Genomic DNA, 14,344 nt, shown 5'->3' on the forward strand with positions numbered 1-14,344 from the left:
CTTTATTAAAGGGCACCTATGGTGAAAAATCTACTTTACAAGCTGTTTGGACAGACATGTGTAGGTAGACTGTTATATTGGGGTGATATGAACACACCCAGTGCTTTTTTTTCAAATTAACAACGTACAAACGGTGGACCAATTGGAGCGGTTTTCAGATCGACCGCAACTTGAAGTAGGAGTGCGGTGCCCCTCGCCCACTGAATTGATTGACAGCTGCGTATTAACATGTCTCCGTAGTAACACATATAATAATATCAACAAGAGAGGACGTGCGCAAAGCAACCGGGAATAAAAGGTCTGTTCAGTTCGCTATAGGATCATCAATCATCATCAAATGTGATCAAGAGTGAGTTTTACAAGTTTAAAATGTGTTAAAGCAGAGTATGTGTGTAATGAATTACAGCGATTCACTTCAGATTCCCTTCATCAGCACAGCCGCGTGTCAGAACAATTATATAAGAAGACGCTTCAATCCCGGTTTGTGGACTTTAAATCAGGTTTATTTTGTACATTAACATAACAGAGATCCATACAGCCGTGGAGATTAACCTGTATCCTGTCACATTTGCGTGGAAAAAGAGTGCAAAGCTAAACGAGCATGCTGTCTGTGTGTGTACGTGTCCTCGCTGTGTGTGTGTGTGTGTATCTGTGTGTGTGCGTGAACTTTGTAATAAGATTGTGCATGACTCATCGTTGCAACTCCACAACTTATGCATCAAATACTCATTGGTAAAGTTCTTACTGTAGTATTTCTCAGAAACGCTACGTGAGATCTGCTTCCTTCATGTCTATCTGTTGTCTGAAGAAGCTGAGGGAGGAGATTAAGGCACGCTGACAGGCACGTGGAAACGGTGGGCGTGAAGGACTAGCCTTAAAGGTGCAGTACACAGAAACCTCTACCTGATGCTCAGAGCTATAAAATAGAAACTTATGAAAGGTATAATAAAAAATCTGATGGGTGTATTGAGCTGAAAATTTATGGACACATTCTGGAGACACAAAAGACTTGTATTAAATCTGGAAAAGGGGTAACCTAGGTATCCTTTAAGTTAAAAATGAGTTTGTTTCAGTGCTGTTCATCTTGGCATCTAACTATTTTAATATCAATCAGAACACTAATAATTTTACAGATCGAGCATCAACAACATCGTCAAGGACTCAACATCGGTTCCTTCATGCATCTGATTTAGACGTTCTGATTTATTTCTCTCAGCACTGTTCACAGAGATTTCCATTAACACAGAATAAAACATTCATGAAGGAGAATTATTTCATAATGATAAATGTTGGTCAAACACCAAGGCAGGTGTATTAATCATAAGTTTTCGAAAGAACATGATTTCAACCTTTCAACCTTTGTCATTGTTTTAGGATGGTTTGTAACCTTTTTGAAGTCATACAGTAACCGTCAAACAAATATGAGTGTGGTGATAGTCAAGGTGCCATGTATTTTTTTGCCTACAACTCCACGTACAGTACCATGGAAAATGTACATGTAAAATCATTTTACCACTGCTTTGGGCCACTGCTGTTATGACTAACATAATCTTCAATAACAATCTTGTCCAAATGGATTGATAAAGAGGAGTATGCATACAGTATATGATGGGTGATTGGACAGATATCTGATATAGGTAAGGATAGATTAATATGGATATATCAATACGGACGGATGGATAGATGGATGGATGGATGGATGGATGGATGGAAAAAGATGGATGGATGAATAGATAGATAGACAGATGAGGATGGATGGATGGAAAATAAAGAAGAAAATATGGATGGATGGCTGGATGGATGGATGGATGGATAAAAAAATAAGGATGGATGGGTAGATTGAAAGAGATAAATGGATGAATGGATGGAAAGATAAAGTTAAATGGATGGATGAATAAATGGATGGACAGATGGAAAGATATAGATGGATGGATGGAAAGATAAGGATGGATAGATGGACAGATAAGGATGGATGGATGATTGAAAGGTTAGAGGGAGGAATGGATGGATGGATAGATGGATGGATGATTGAAAAGTTGGATGGATGGATGGATGGATGGATGGATGGATGGATGGATGGATGAATGATTGAAAGGTTAGATGGATGGGTGGAAATATAAAGAAGAAAGGTAGATGGATGGATAGAAAAATAAGTATGGATGGGTAGATTGAAAGCGATGGATGGATGGTAGGATGGATGAATGGATGGAAAGATAAGATTAAATAGATGGATGGACAGATGGATGGATGAATGGATAGATGGATGGATGAATGTATGTATGGGTGGATGGATGGATGGAAAGAAGGATGGATGGATTGATGGATGGATGGAAAAATAAAGATGGGTAGATGGAAAGATAAAAATGTCTGGATGGGTGGATGATGGATTGAAAGGTAAGCAAAGATGGATGGATGGAAAAAGGATGGATGGATGGATGGATGGATAGAAATATGGATGGATGGATGGATGGATGGATGGAGAAATTATGGAGAAATGGATGAGTCAATAGGAAGGATGGAAAGATGGATGGATGATGGATGTAAAGATAAGGATGGATGGAGAGATGGATGGAAATATAGTGATGGATGAATAGATGGAAATAGGATGGATGGATGGATGGATGGAGAAATGATGGATACATGGATAACTTAATAGGAAGGATGGAACGATAGATGGATGGATGGAAAGATAAAGATAGATGGATGGATGGATGGATGAATGCATGGATGGGTGAATGGAAAGCTAAGGGTGGATAGATTGAAATAGGATGAATGGATGGATGGAGAAATGATGAATAAATGGATGAATAGATAGGAGGGCTGTAAAGATGGATGGATGGATGGATGGATGATGGATGTAAAGATAAGGATGGATGGAGAGATGGATGGTGGATGGAAAGATAGTGATGGATGAATAGATGGAAATAGGATGGACGGATGGATGGATGAATGGATGGATGGAGAAATGATGAATAAAGGGATGAATCGATAGGAAGGCTGTAAAGATAGATGGATGGATGGATGGAGAAATTATGGAGAAATCGATAAATCGATAGGAAGGATGGATGGATGGATGGATGGATACATCGATGAATTGATAGGAAGGATGGAAAGATAAGGCTGGATGGAAGTAAAGATTAAATGATGGATGGATGGATGGATGGATTGATGGAAAGATAAGGATAGGTGGATAGATGGAAATAAGGATGATGGATGAATGAAGAAATGATAGATGAATGAATCAATAGGAAGAATGGAAAGATAAGGATGGATGGATGGATGGATAAAAGGATGGAAAGGGAAGGAAGGATGGATGGATGGAGAAAGGGATGAATGGATATGGGTGTATGGATATAGATGGCGGTAAAGACATATGAATGTATAGACAGATGTGTGTGTCTATATATATAATGTATAGATTACATTGGATGCACAGTGGATGTTTATATTAACATAGAGGACAGATATAGATAGATGGATGAATGGATAGATGTGATAAACACAGAGAGATGCATCATCCAGCTTCACCTGTCAGTGCGTAAATCTCCTCCAGCGAGCGTCTTGGTTTCACCTTATTAATTTCTTCTAATGAGTGTGCGTGCTGTGAGCTGGCGTTCCCTCTGATTCCTTTCTCTCCAATTAATCATTCCCTGCATCCCACTGTTTCTGATGAAGCAGGAGGCAGTTTGAGAAGGCAAACACAGCGCTGGGCCACCAGACCTTCTGCTGTGGCATGAAAGCCTGCTCCAATATCGGCCAAGGAGCAGCTTTATTTTAATCATCATGTCCACAGGGATTTCTCTGCAAATGCCAGTCAAAATAGAAAAAAAGTATTATTAAAAGTGTGTGTGTGTGCGTATGTGTGTGTGCTGCTATTTCTGTCCCTTCCTGACTGGCCAGTGCTGGTTTCATATGTTTGAGTATTCGGTTATGAAGGTTTATACAACAGATCTGTCTGGTTCTTGAATCTGATTGGCTGATATCCGTGGCATATTCTGCAAACAACAGCTCTCGTCCAGCCTCTTCACCCTTGTGTATTACTCCGCCCACATACAGCAAAAAGCAGAGGACACTCTACAGTTTGACAAATATTGCAGCTGTTGGACAACATCATGCACTTTTGATGCTTTTTTAGTCGAGAATGTAGTTGTTTAGATTGCAACTATGCAGTTTATTTATAAGGATAGTGTCTATTGTAAATATTTATAATATCTGAGAGACATCGCATCGGCGCCTATTAGCCTGTCAGTAATCAGAGCAGTAATCAGAACAAGCGTTTGGCATTGTCCATCCACAAGATGGCGTCAGAGACTCATAATAAGCCCTTAGAGGAGAAAAACTTGTAATTTCAAACTACAGCTGAACAAATCATTCTTAAACTGGTAAATGACTTTCTGAGTCGATCTCTCTCTTTTGAATGTTGTAGTGCTGTATTTATACCATATAGTTGTAGTGTATTGAGTGTGAGATGGCACTCGTTTGTCAGGAATGTGTGTATTTTGTGTTGGCCACTCTTTGTGTAACCTTGAGTTAACCAAATAACGGATGTGAACTGCCAACTGTGCAACAAACTTGAGTTTTTTCTTAACTAAAGACCAAGCCGCATCCTGAGCAGATGCTGTGGTGTCATGGAGAAGCAGATAGCATGAGACAAGTGACAGACGAGCCTCCGCAATGATCCTCTGGGCCAGCCTGAACATCCGCGGTGACCTTCTCACACCTGCAGCTTCTCCACGATGGACATCCCCAGCCTCCGGTGCCTAGACTGCAGCTCTGAACAAGAAGTTTGAAGGAGAAATGGTTGTGCCCAACTGAGCCTGGCTTCTCTCTAGTTTTTTTTTTTCACTTTTGTCAATTGGTGAAGTTTGTTCCTCGCCACTGTCACCATTGGTTTGCTTGGTTTGGGACTTGTGGAGCTGCGCATCGATGTATTTGATCTTCAGTGTTTGGACTCTCAGAAGTGAAAATTAAACCACACTGAACTGAGCTAAACTGAAGTTCGACACTGAAAACTGGACTGACACTGTTTCAATCTACTAGAACTTCAATGTTAAGCTGCTTTGACACAATCTACATTGTAAAAGCGCTATGGAAATAAACATGAATTTAATTGCCTTATTGACAAGCGCGATTGACCCAGTGCAAATAGTTATATGTCCACTTGTCTCCAACAAAAACAACCTCTACAGAAATCACGTAATGTTTTGAATGTTTTTATTTTTAATTGCAGCAGACAAACACCAGTGAACAGTATTTGATCCATTTTCATAAGATTTCAGTCTAATGTTATATTAATGTTCTCAGAACATAATTTAAAACATTATCAGAACATTCCCTCCACACTTTAATACATCTTAAAGGATTACCTGGTTTAATTATATTGATTATAATGTGAACAGATTAATTATATAAATGTTTTTTGATTAACGTTACAAGAATGTTTCCAGAAACATTATTTGAATAACTTTACATGCATCTACAGCATTTACACAACATTTACAGGGATGGTCCAGAGTGTATTTTTAAGGCTTGGTTGTGTTTCTAAGATGCAAAGCAATGTGTGCTCATGCTTCATTTGTTAAAATAAATCACATTATTTGTTCATATATCTTACTTGGATTATGTACAGCTTCTAAGCTAACAGGAAAACAACCATCGTATTTCCTAGTTCCTCTGAAAGGCCTGCCCTCAAGAGGCTCTGGTTGGTCAGCTAACATAATGTGCTGTGATTCTCGGATCGGCTATGCATCACCAGAAAAAGCATCACGCCCCTACAAGCACACGCTTTTGCGCTGTGTAAATACTGTCAGTCAGAGTAGCTGTTAGCCATCAGTTTGAGCCTGAATCAGACAGAAAATGACATCGAGGACACAGCTGAACCTCACGCCTGCTCTCTAAAGTAAAATCTGACAAGTGTCTTTCACATATATTCGGGTTATAAGCATGTGTAAGTAATATAAGTACAAGTAATATAACAAATAAAATACTTACAGGTTGTGGCTCACAGTCCACAGCTTCGTCTATTATGGTTGGAGCTGCTCCTTTGAGGAGTTTTAACCGAATCCAGCATTGATCTGGGAGAGATTATGGAAGCTGTCCTTTGTCAAATGCTAGAGCTATATAAATGTTTATAACTCTCTGCAACATCTCTCTGTGTCATGTCTTTTGGAAGCCCAAATACAGAAACAGAAGAAGCTCTGTGGAAATAGCAGCATTTGGACAGCATTTTAGCTTTCTCTGCTATAACATTACAGCGCCTCTGGCCACGGCCATTTCGCTGCACATGGCAAATATGCGTAACCTGAAGGGTTTGTGATCTCACTAACCCGGATGTATTTTTTTGAACTCCCCAAACTTCGTTCGCTGTAGCCTTTGCTAAGCTAACTCTGTAAAAGCCAATGTCTCCCTTTGCATTGAACGTTGAGCGTCTTACATTCAGAGATGTTGTTTATGTTCACACAGCTACATTACACATCAACTAAAGTTTAAAATGTGATATCATAGTGCACCACCCCTTTTAGGAATATTACAGAATTAAACCATGTTGCTGAATCAAAATTCTCCATAAATAAATCTTCCTGACCCCAATCTGTGCAAGGGAGCACAATGAACACACCGGACAATGTAGGAGATAATATGGGTTTGTTATTGAAGAACAAAACAATCGGTGCTTGATTTAATAAATAATTTTTACACAAAGTAGCACTTACCGAACACCGGTTCACCGAGAACAGACCGAGAGTCATTTATGTAAGTGCACCCCATGATTTCCTCCCATTTCTGCCTCTTTCATCATCTGAAAAGGACAAAATCGTGCACAATAATACTTGCTCCTTTAGTGGTGATCTGCTCTGAGGAACTGCATTTATCTTGTGCTTTGTTCTTTGCTCTGCGTCTGATTTGACTGTATTGATTGGACTCAGAAAGAACTGGTCTGCATGTGTTTTCTTAGTAATTATGCGCTCTCATCTGGCCTTGGTACAGGACAGGTGTGGGAGTGTTTGCTTTTCCATCTCAGAGCTTACAGGCTCTAGTTTCCAGTATATATTCTGATTACAATGTACAGCACATTCATTTTTAAAGAGTGAACTGTCACAAGATAAAACTGTATGAACTGAAGCTAAATAGTAAGTCATATGACGACTTTATGATGAGTCAGTTGAAACAGAGGTGAGGATCTAAGGGACTCATCATGCAGACAAAGGTCAAAACAGGTGACAACAGGAGCATACAGGTGATCCAGAGAGTAGTAAATCTTACAAGATTTATCTGTGTGTGTGCAATCTGTGGTAATCTGGAACTGATGTGTACGGGGTACATGATGGGAGTTGTATGATTTTAGTAATGTGTAACGAACAAATTTTATGAATTTTATGAAAAATTTTACGAATTTTATGATCAAATTTACCAATTTTCTAAACAAATTTTACGAATTTTCTGATCAAATTTGACCAATTTTATGATAAAATTTTACCAATTTTATGAACAAATTTTACAAATTTTATGATCAAATTTTACGAATTTTATGAACAAATTTTACGAATTTTATGAACAAATTTTACAAATTTTATGAATTTTATGAACAAATTTTACCAATTTTCTGAACAAATTTTATGAATTTTATGATCAAATTTTATGAATTTTATGAACAAATTTTATGAATTTTATGGTCAAATTTTATGAATTTTATGAACAAATTTTAAGAATTTTATGAATTTTGGAAGATTCGTTTTTAAAAGAGTGAAATGCAACAAGCTAAAACTGTAAGAACATAGTTGAATCAAGCTTAATAGGATGTCTTCTGAATTAAAATTCTGTCAATATTGACAATATTGCTTTAATGAAGTTTCAATGTGTATGCTTTTATCCCACCCTACAAAACGAATAAAAAAAACTGTCTGTATCTTTACATAAAAATATCCTACTACCACTTGACAATTCCAATGCAATCTCACAGCAATTTGTAACTTTATACGAATTTACGAATTATATGAATTTTTCAAATACAAATTTTACGAATTATACGAAATTCGAATCTTAACTTTTTACTAATTTTATGAACTAATTTACCAACTTTTACAATTTGTAATTTTTTATGAATTTTACAAACAGGCTCCAGTCTCCAGAATATATTGTGTAGAAGCATGATTAAAAGGTACAGCATATTTATGTTTTACCCAGCTTTATTACTTACCCAGGAGACACAGGAATTCAACATGATGTCAGATTGAAAATGAAAATTGGATTGACATCAGTGTCCAACATCAGACATTGGATTTGGGTCACTTTGCTTGATGTTGTTTGAACTTTACCACTATGACATCTATCAGACGAATAAATGTCGTTAATATGAGGTTGGTTTAGGATGTTGGTTCGGCATTGGATATTGGTCACTTTCCAACAGAACCTAAAAATCAACCAAATAGTAACGTCATTTGATATCGGTATTGGACATCAAAATATCGTTGTCCTTAGACGCTGGCTAGACATTGAATATTGGTCACCTGACATCACAACCTAAATCTAACCTAATATTAACGTCTAATGACGTTGTGTGCATGCTGAAAAATTGACCCGAATTGAATTGAATTGAATATTTCTTCCGGATAAATATTCTGTAAATATTTATTTGCTCTATTGAAGTTTCAAACATGTATGCTGTTGCTTTTCTGCCCTACAAATTAACAAAATGTTCTGAATTTTACATAAAAATACAGTGCAACCACTTGACAATGCCAATGCAATCTCACGGCAACTTGTAACTTTTTACGAATTTTTGATAACATTTTATTTTTTATGATTCGTGACTTTTTATGAATTTTCAGAACATGCTCCAGTATACAGAATATATTCTGAAGAAGCAAAGGGATGTTCTTGGAACACTTAGCATAAAATGAAACAAATATAAACATTTCCCTCAAACCCATACTCATAAATCCAGTAAATACTGTCAAGTCTCAAGTCATCTCTTATTTTTTCTATACACTGCTATATATTTATTGTCACTGTAAACTAATATCCCATGTGGTTTCACATAAAATTGCCATGATAAAAGTCTTTGCTGAGGTCCAGCTTCCAGCCTCCAGCGCCTAGACTGCAGCTCTGCACAAGACGTTTGGCCATAAGAGAAATGGTCGTGCCCAACTGAGTCTGGTTTCTCTCAAGGTTTTTTAATTCTTCACTTTCGCCAATTGGTGAAGTTTTTTCCTCGCCGCTGGCTTGCATGGTTCAGGATCTATAGAGCTGCGCATGGATGGATTTGCTCTTCAGTGTTTGGACTCTCAATAGTGATTATTAAACCACACTGAACTGAGCTCAACTGAACTGAACTTAAACACTGAAAACTGAACTGACACTATTTCAATTTACTTTGATCTTCTATGCGAAGCTGCTTTGACACAATCTACATTGTAAAAGCGCTATAGAAATAAAGGGGAATTGAATTGAATAAAAGTGCAAAAATGACAAGTTGAAGTCAGAATTATTAGCCCCCCTGAATTATTAGCCCCCCCTGTTTATTTTTCCCCAATTTGTCTTTAACAGAGAGAAGATTTTGTCAACACATTTCTAAACATAATAGTTTTAATAACTCATTTCTAATAACTGATTTATTTTATCTTTGCCATGATGACAGTAAATAATATTTCCAAGACACTTCTATACAGCTTAGACTATCAGAAAGATATATAGCTTAAAGGGGCTAATAATATTGACCTTAAAATGGTGTTTAAAAAATTTAAAACTGCTTTTATTCTAGCTGAAATAAAACAAATAAGACTTTCTCCAGAAGAAAAAACATTATCAGACATACTATGAAAATTTCCTTGCTCTGTTAAACATCCTTTAGGAAATATTTAAAAAAGAAGAAAAAATTCAAAGGGGGGCTAATAATTCTGACTTCACCTGTACATGATTTTGATACCCTATGAAAAAGCATTATCCTAAAATATGGACACTCACCTATAACTGATTTTATTCATTCATTCATTTTCCTTCAGCTTAGTCCGTTATTTATCAGGGGTCGCCACAGCGGGATAAACAGTCTATAACTGATTTTAAACAAATAAACAATCCAGACTGCGTAAGGAACAACCGTCTTCAAATCAGTGCAAACACAAAGTTGCTTAAACAACTTCGATATGTTGATGCCCTAGCAACTGAAACAGAATATTGTGTAGGGGGCAGGGCTTTCTTTTGCGCATCATTCCCTCACAGAAAACTAATGGTAAGAGAGGGGTGGCTAAGAACATTGTGTCTGAAGCATTAAACTGACATCAACATAAAGACCGCCATTGTAAACGTGGAAGATTACCAAAACAACATAACACAGTGGCTCAGTGGATAGCACTGTAGCCTCACAGAAAGAAAGTCACTGGTTCGAGTCCGGGGTGGGCCAGGTGGAGCCAGGTGGACTCCGTGTGGTGTTTGGATGTTCTCTCAGTCTTGGCATGGTTTCCTCTGGGTGCTCCGGTTTCCCCCACAGTCCAAACACATGCGCTATAGGTGCATTGGATTAACTAAACTGGCCATAGTGTATGAGTGTGTGTGAATGTGAGTGTGTATAGGTGTTTCCCAATACTGGGTTGCGGCTGGAAGGGCATCCACTGCGTAAAACATAAGCCGGAATAGTTGGCTGTTCATTTTGCTGTGGTGACCTCTGAAATAGAGACTAAGTCGAAGGAAAATGAATGAATGAATGAACATAAACTTAGTTATTGTTAACCTAATGAATAAACTATGTGCTCTAGCAAAATAAACGTTGCAAATTTTGATTTCACACAGACCTGAAATATAATTTTGACTTTCCTGCCATAACAACTAAAGAAATAACCCATGCGCAAAAGGCAAATATTTTAAGAGATGTCCCAGAGATGTTCAGTGCATTCAGGTCACACAAACACATATGGTGAATTGAGGAGAGACACAGAGAGAGAGAGCAGGAGGAAGTGTCATGTACTGACTGTAGAGAGTCACTGTGACAGACTGCTCATTATTCCCATCTTAATTCTCATGCTGTTTGTCAATAAAGAGCACTGGGGCAAGTCTCAGCACTTCTGCAGCTTAATGAGCCAATAAAGGATGTCAAAAGCAGTTCCAACTAATTTTATTCAAATGCAAATTAGAGCAGAGCACAGACTTATTTTAGACCGAGGTAGAAGAGCACTCTCTTGCCAAAACAACCAGAGACTGCCAGTATAACGCTTATATAAAATAAAATTCTGTTTAAGTGTGTGTGTGTGTGTATTATAGGTGGGCATAGATACATTTTTGCAAATCTAGACTAATCATATTGTAATCTTGGAATTTATCGAGATTAATCTAGATTAAAATGGCTCATTTGAATTCTGCCGAAGGCATTCAGAATATGTGCTACCCAAATAATGACTAAAAGTAAGTCTTTGAGAACGGGTTTTTCAAGCCAGGTGGCGCATTAGACCAGGGGCTCACCTCCTGTTTTAAAAATGCATCACAAACTGCTTGAGAAAACGTTCTACTATGATAATTGGTGATGAAATAAATGATGTTCAATAAGATGTACTCTGTTTAGTATTTATAAATCTGTTTATTCAGTTAAACATGAATTTTGAACTGTAGGCCTACATAAGCTCCAAACAGTGATTTTTGATTACCTTAATCTGACTAAAGTCATAACTGAACTAAACAGAAATGCAGTTAAGACATGTGGAGGGTGCATAAATTAGTGGCATTATTAAAGTAAACACTGAAATCAAACTATTACTGTCATGTAGGACTTTTCGCCATATTTTCCGACAAGATTCACACACACGGCTGTGAGTAAAGGACCGCACACACACGCACACACACATCGCGAAATGCAGAAAATTTTCTTTCCCTTTGCTGTTTGTTATTAAATTACATAACACTCTCACCAGTCCTTTCTCCTTATTTGCGTCTAATACCCCAGTTTGTCACAGGGGCATGAATGAAATGTTCATGAGATAAAGTGAAACTGCTGAACTGCAGTTAAAGTTGCTCAAAATTACAGGAAACTCTTACATGAAAGCACTTCACGTAAACACCTTAATTATATTATTGTCTATTAAGGCAAATAACTAGATTACAGATGTCCATGTAAGCATAGTCAGTAGTGTCTTCGAAGCAAGTGAAAGATCCAGAAGGGCATCCTTTTGATTTGAGATGCAATGCAAACCTGCATGGGCACTCTGTGCTGGACTTTAGACCAGCTTTTAGTTGATTAACAGTGGGGTCTATTTCAGTTCTTCAAAATAGCAACACGCCAGCAATGCGCCTTAACACACATCCATTTTAGACCAGCACACTCATGAGTCCACAAAGTGGCCTAAATATATTTTCTATTTAAACAACGTGGCGCAAAACATGAAAATGACAGTTGTGCTGGTCTGAAAATAGCAAGAAATAGCAAACAGACCTTGTGCCTTATTGCGCTGGGTGTATGATAGGGCCTTTGACCAGCCTGATCTCACAAGGAAACGTAACTATTTTACAGTTTGTCAGTACAGTGGCTAATTTGTAGGAATTAGTATGAGTTCAGTCATACAACAATGTGTAAAACATTTTTTAAAAAGGAGGCGTGGCACCAAACCCCACCCCTTAATCCAACCGTCATTGGGGAATGAGCGAATCTAAATTGTACGAATTGGCCACTAAATCAAAAAGTTACAAATTGTCATGAGATAACTTTGTAATGACCTATATATCAAGATAAAAACAATGAATTTTGCACCCCTGAAGACCTTGTTAAACAAAAAAATGACAATTTATATTTAATGTGTGGACAGACTGTTTATTTAGCCTTTTGGTAGTCAGAGTTTAGCAAAAACATATGCTGATACAGCAAATCTTTGATTGAAATATGTATTGCATACAAAAGATCTTGATGCATTTCATTCAGAAATGAGTTCATAATTTGTTCAATGTTGAATCTGTAACTGAGCTGTGCTGTAATAAAGCTCTGACCGGTCAGGTGGATCACACGTCTTCGTGCAGAACTTCATCAATGAGAATATCATGTTCTCCCACTGGGATCTCGGCACAGATCTGCTCTTTGAAGGCCAAGGCGATGGTGTACGGCTTTCCCTTGGGGTGCGTCCTGCAGCGCTCCAGATACGTGTCGTAAAAACCCTTTCCCCTGCCAAGCCGATTCCCGCTCTTATCAAATCCCAAACCAGGCATGAGGATAAGATCTAGCCCTCCTGTAACCAAATCAGAGAGGAAAGACAGTAATTAAATGAGATTATGGGGATTATGGAGATTTGCTCTTGGAGCTCAATTTTTACGCCATTACAGCACAACACAGTTAATTTTTAGGAGCAAAAACATGAAATAGACGAGTGGATTTCATGCAGATTGTCATTTTAAGCTTTATAAGCACAAAGGCTCTGCATGCTAAAGGAAAGTGGATAAAAGAAACAGTTTTGCTTTTTATTAAAGTAGATTATATTTTCAGTTTTAATTTTTTGCTTTATATTCTGGCTATTTATAAAGGTATAAGTGCATCTTAACTAATGCAGATAAAAATAAATCTGTTTCTTTTTTAAACTTCAGTTTAAATGTATAAAACCATGACAACTGGCTGCTGTAATTAGAGGATAATTACTGAAAAAAAGAATGTTTTCATACTTAGAAACTTGGCTTGTTTCTAGTCCAAATATCTAAAACTTCTTAAATCAGGAAACATTTTCTTGACAAGTAAAATTATTTTTAGTCTTGTTTGTGTTGTTGTTCTTGTTTTTAATTGGAAAAATAATCTTGTTTCGATTTGAAATTAGATTGATTTTGCTTACCTCTGCACTATCAGATTATTTAGCTTGTTTTACACTTTTTACTCACAAAAACTTTGTATTTTTTCTGAAAACAAGACAATAGTTTCTTTTCTTAAATTTTTTTAAATATTTGGACTAGAAACGACAAAACATCTCTTTTTTTGGAGTACAGATTAGTTTTAAAAGCGCAAGACCAATAAAGATACTGCAAAAGTATATGTAGATTTTAAATGCAATTTCTGAACTCAAAGTAGTAGGGTTGGGCGATGTCGACCAATTTGGCATCGTACAATGTCTAATGTGAAACATCGCGATGGACAATGGCATCGTCGTCTTGTTCTTAATGAATAATTAATTAATTTATAACGTTAATTTACCCATAACTAAATCATAAATAAATCACCTGTCGCTCACTTTTTCCGCAGGAATCTGGCATGAATAGGCAGAGTGATTGTGTTGTTATAATGGTGTTGACAAACTTGGATAGTAATAAAGGTGCACAAGCAACTGGAACAAACCAACAGTATCTGAGGTTTTCGCTAAAATTACTAAGCACAAGCATGAAAACGAAAGATTGA

General features: G+C 37.2%; 1 protein-coding gene across 1 annotated transcript in view; it reads right to left on the reverse strand.

The window, feature by feature from the left end:
- Nucleotides 1-12,744: 12,744 nt before the first annotated feature.
- Nucleotides 12,745-14,344, reverse strand: part of mthfs (5,10-methenyltetrahydrofolate synthetase (5-formyltetrahydrofolate cyclo-ligase)) — a 33,559-nt gene continuing 31,959 nt past the window's right edge. Inside the window, exon 3 of the mRNA XM_056461010.1 lies at nucleotides 12,745-13,196. Within this exon, the coding sequence (XP_056316985.1) occupies nucleotides 12,973-13,196 (224 nt within the window). The 3' untranslated portion in view covers nucleotides 12,745-12,972. The remainder of the gene's footprint in view (nucleotides 13,197-14,344) is intronic.

The sequence above is a fragment of the Danio aesculapii genome, chromosome 7, assembly GCF_903798145.1.
Source record: "Danio aesculapii chromosome 7, fDanAes4.1, whole genome shotgun sequence".
Taxonomy (NCBI): Eukaryota; Metazoa; Chordata; class Actinopteri; order Cypriniformes; family Danionidae; genus Danio; species Danio aesculapii.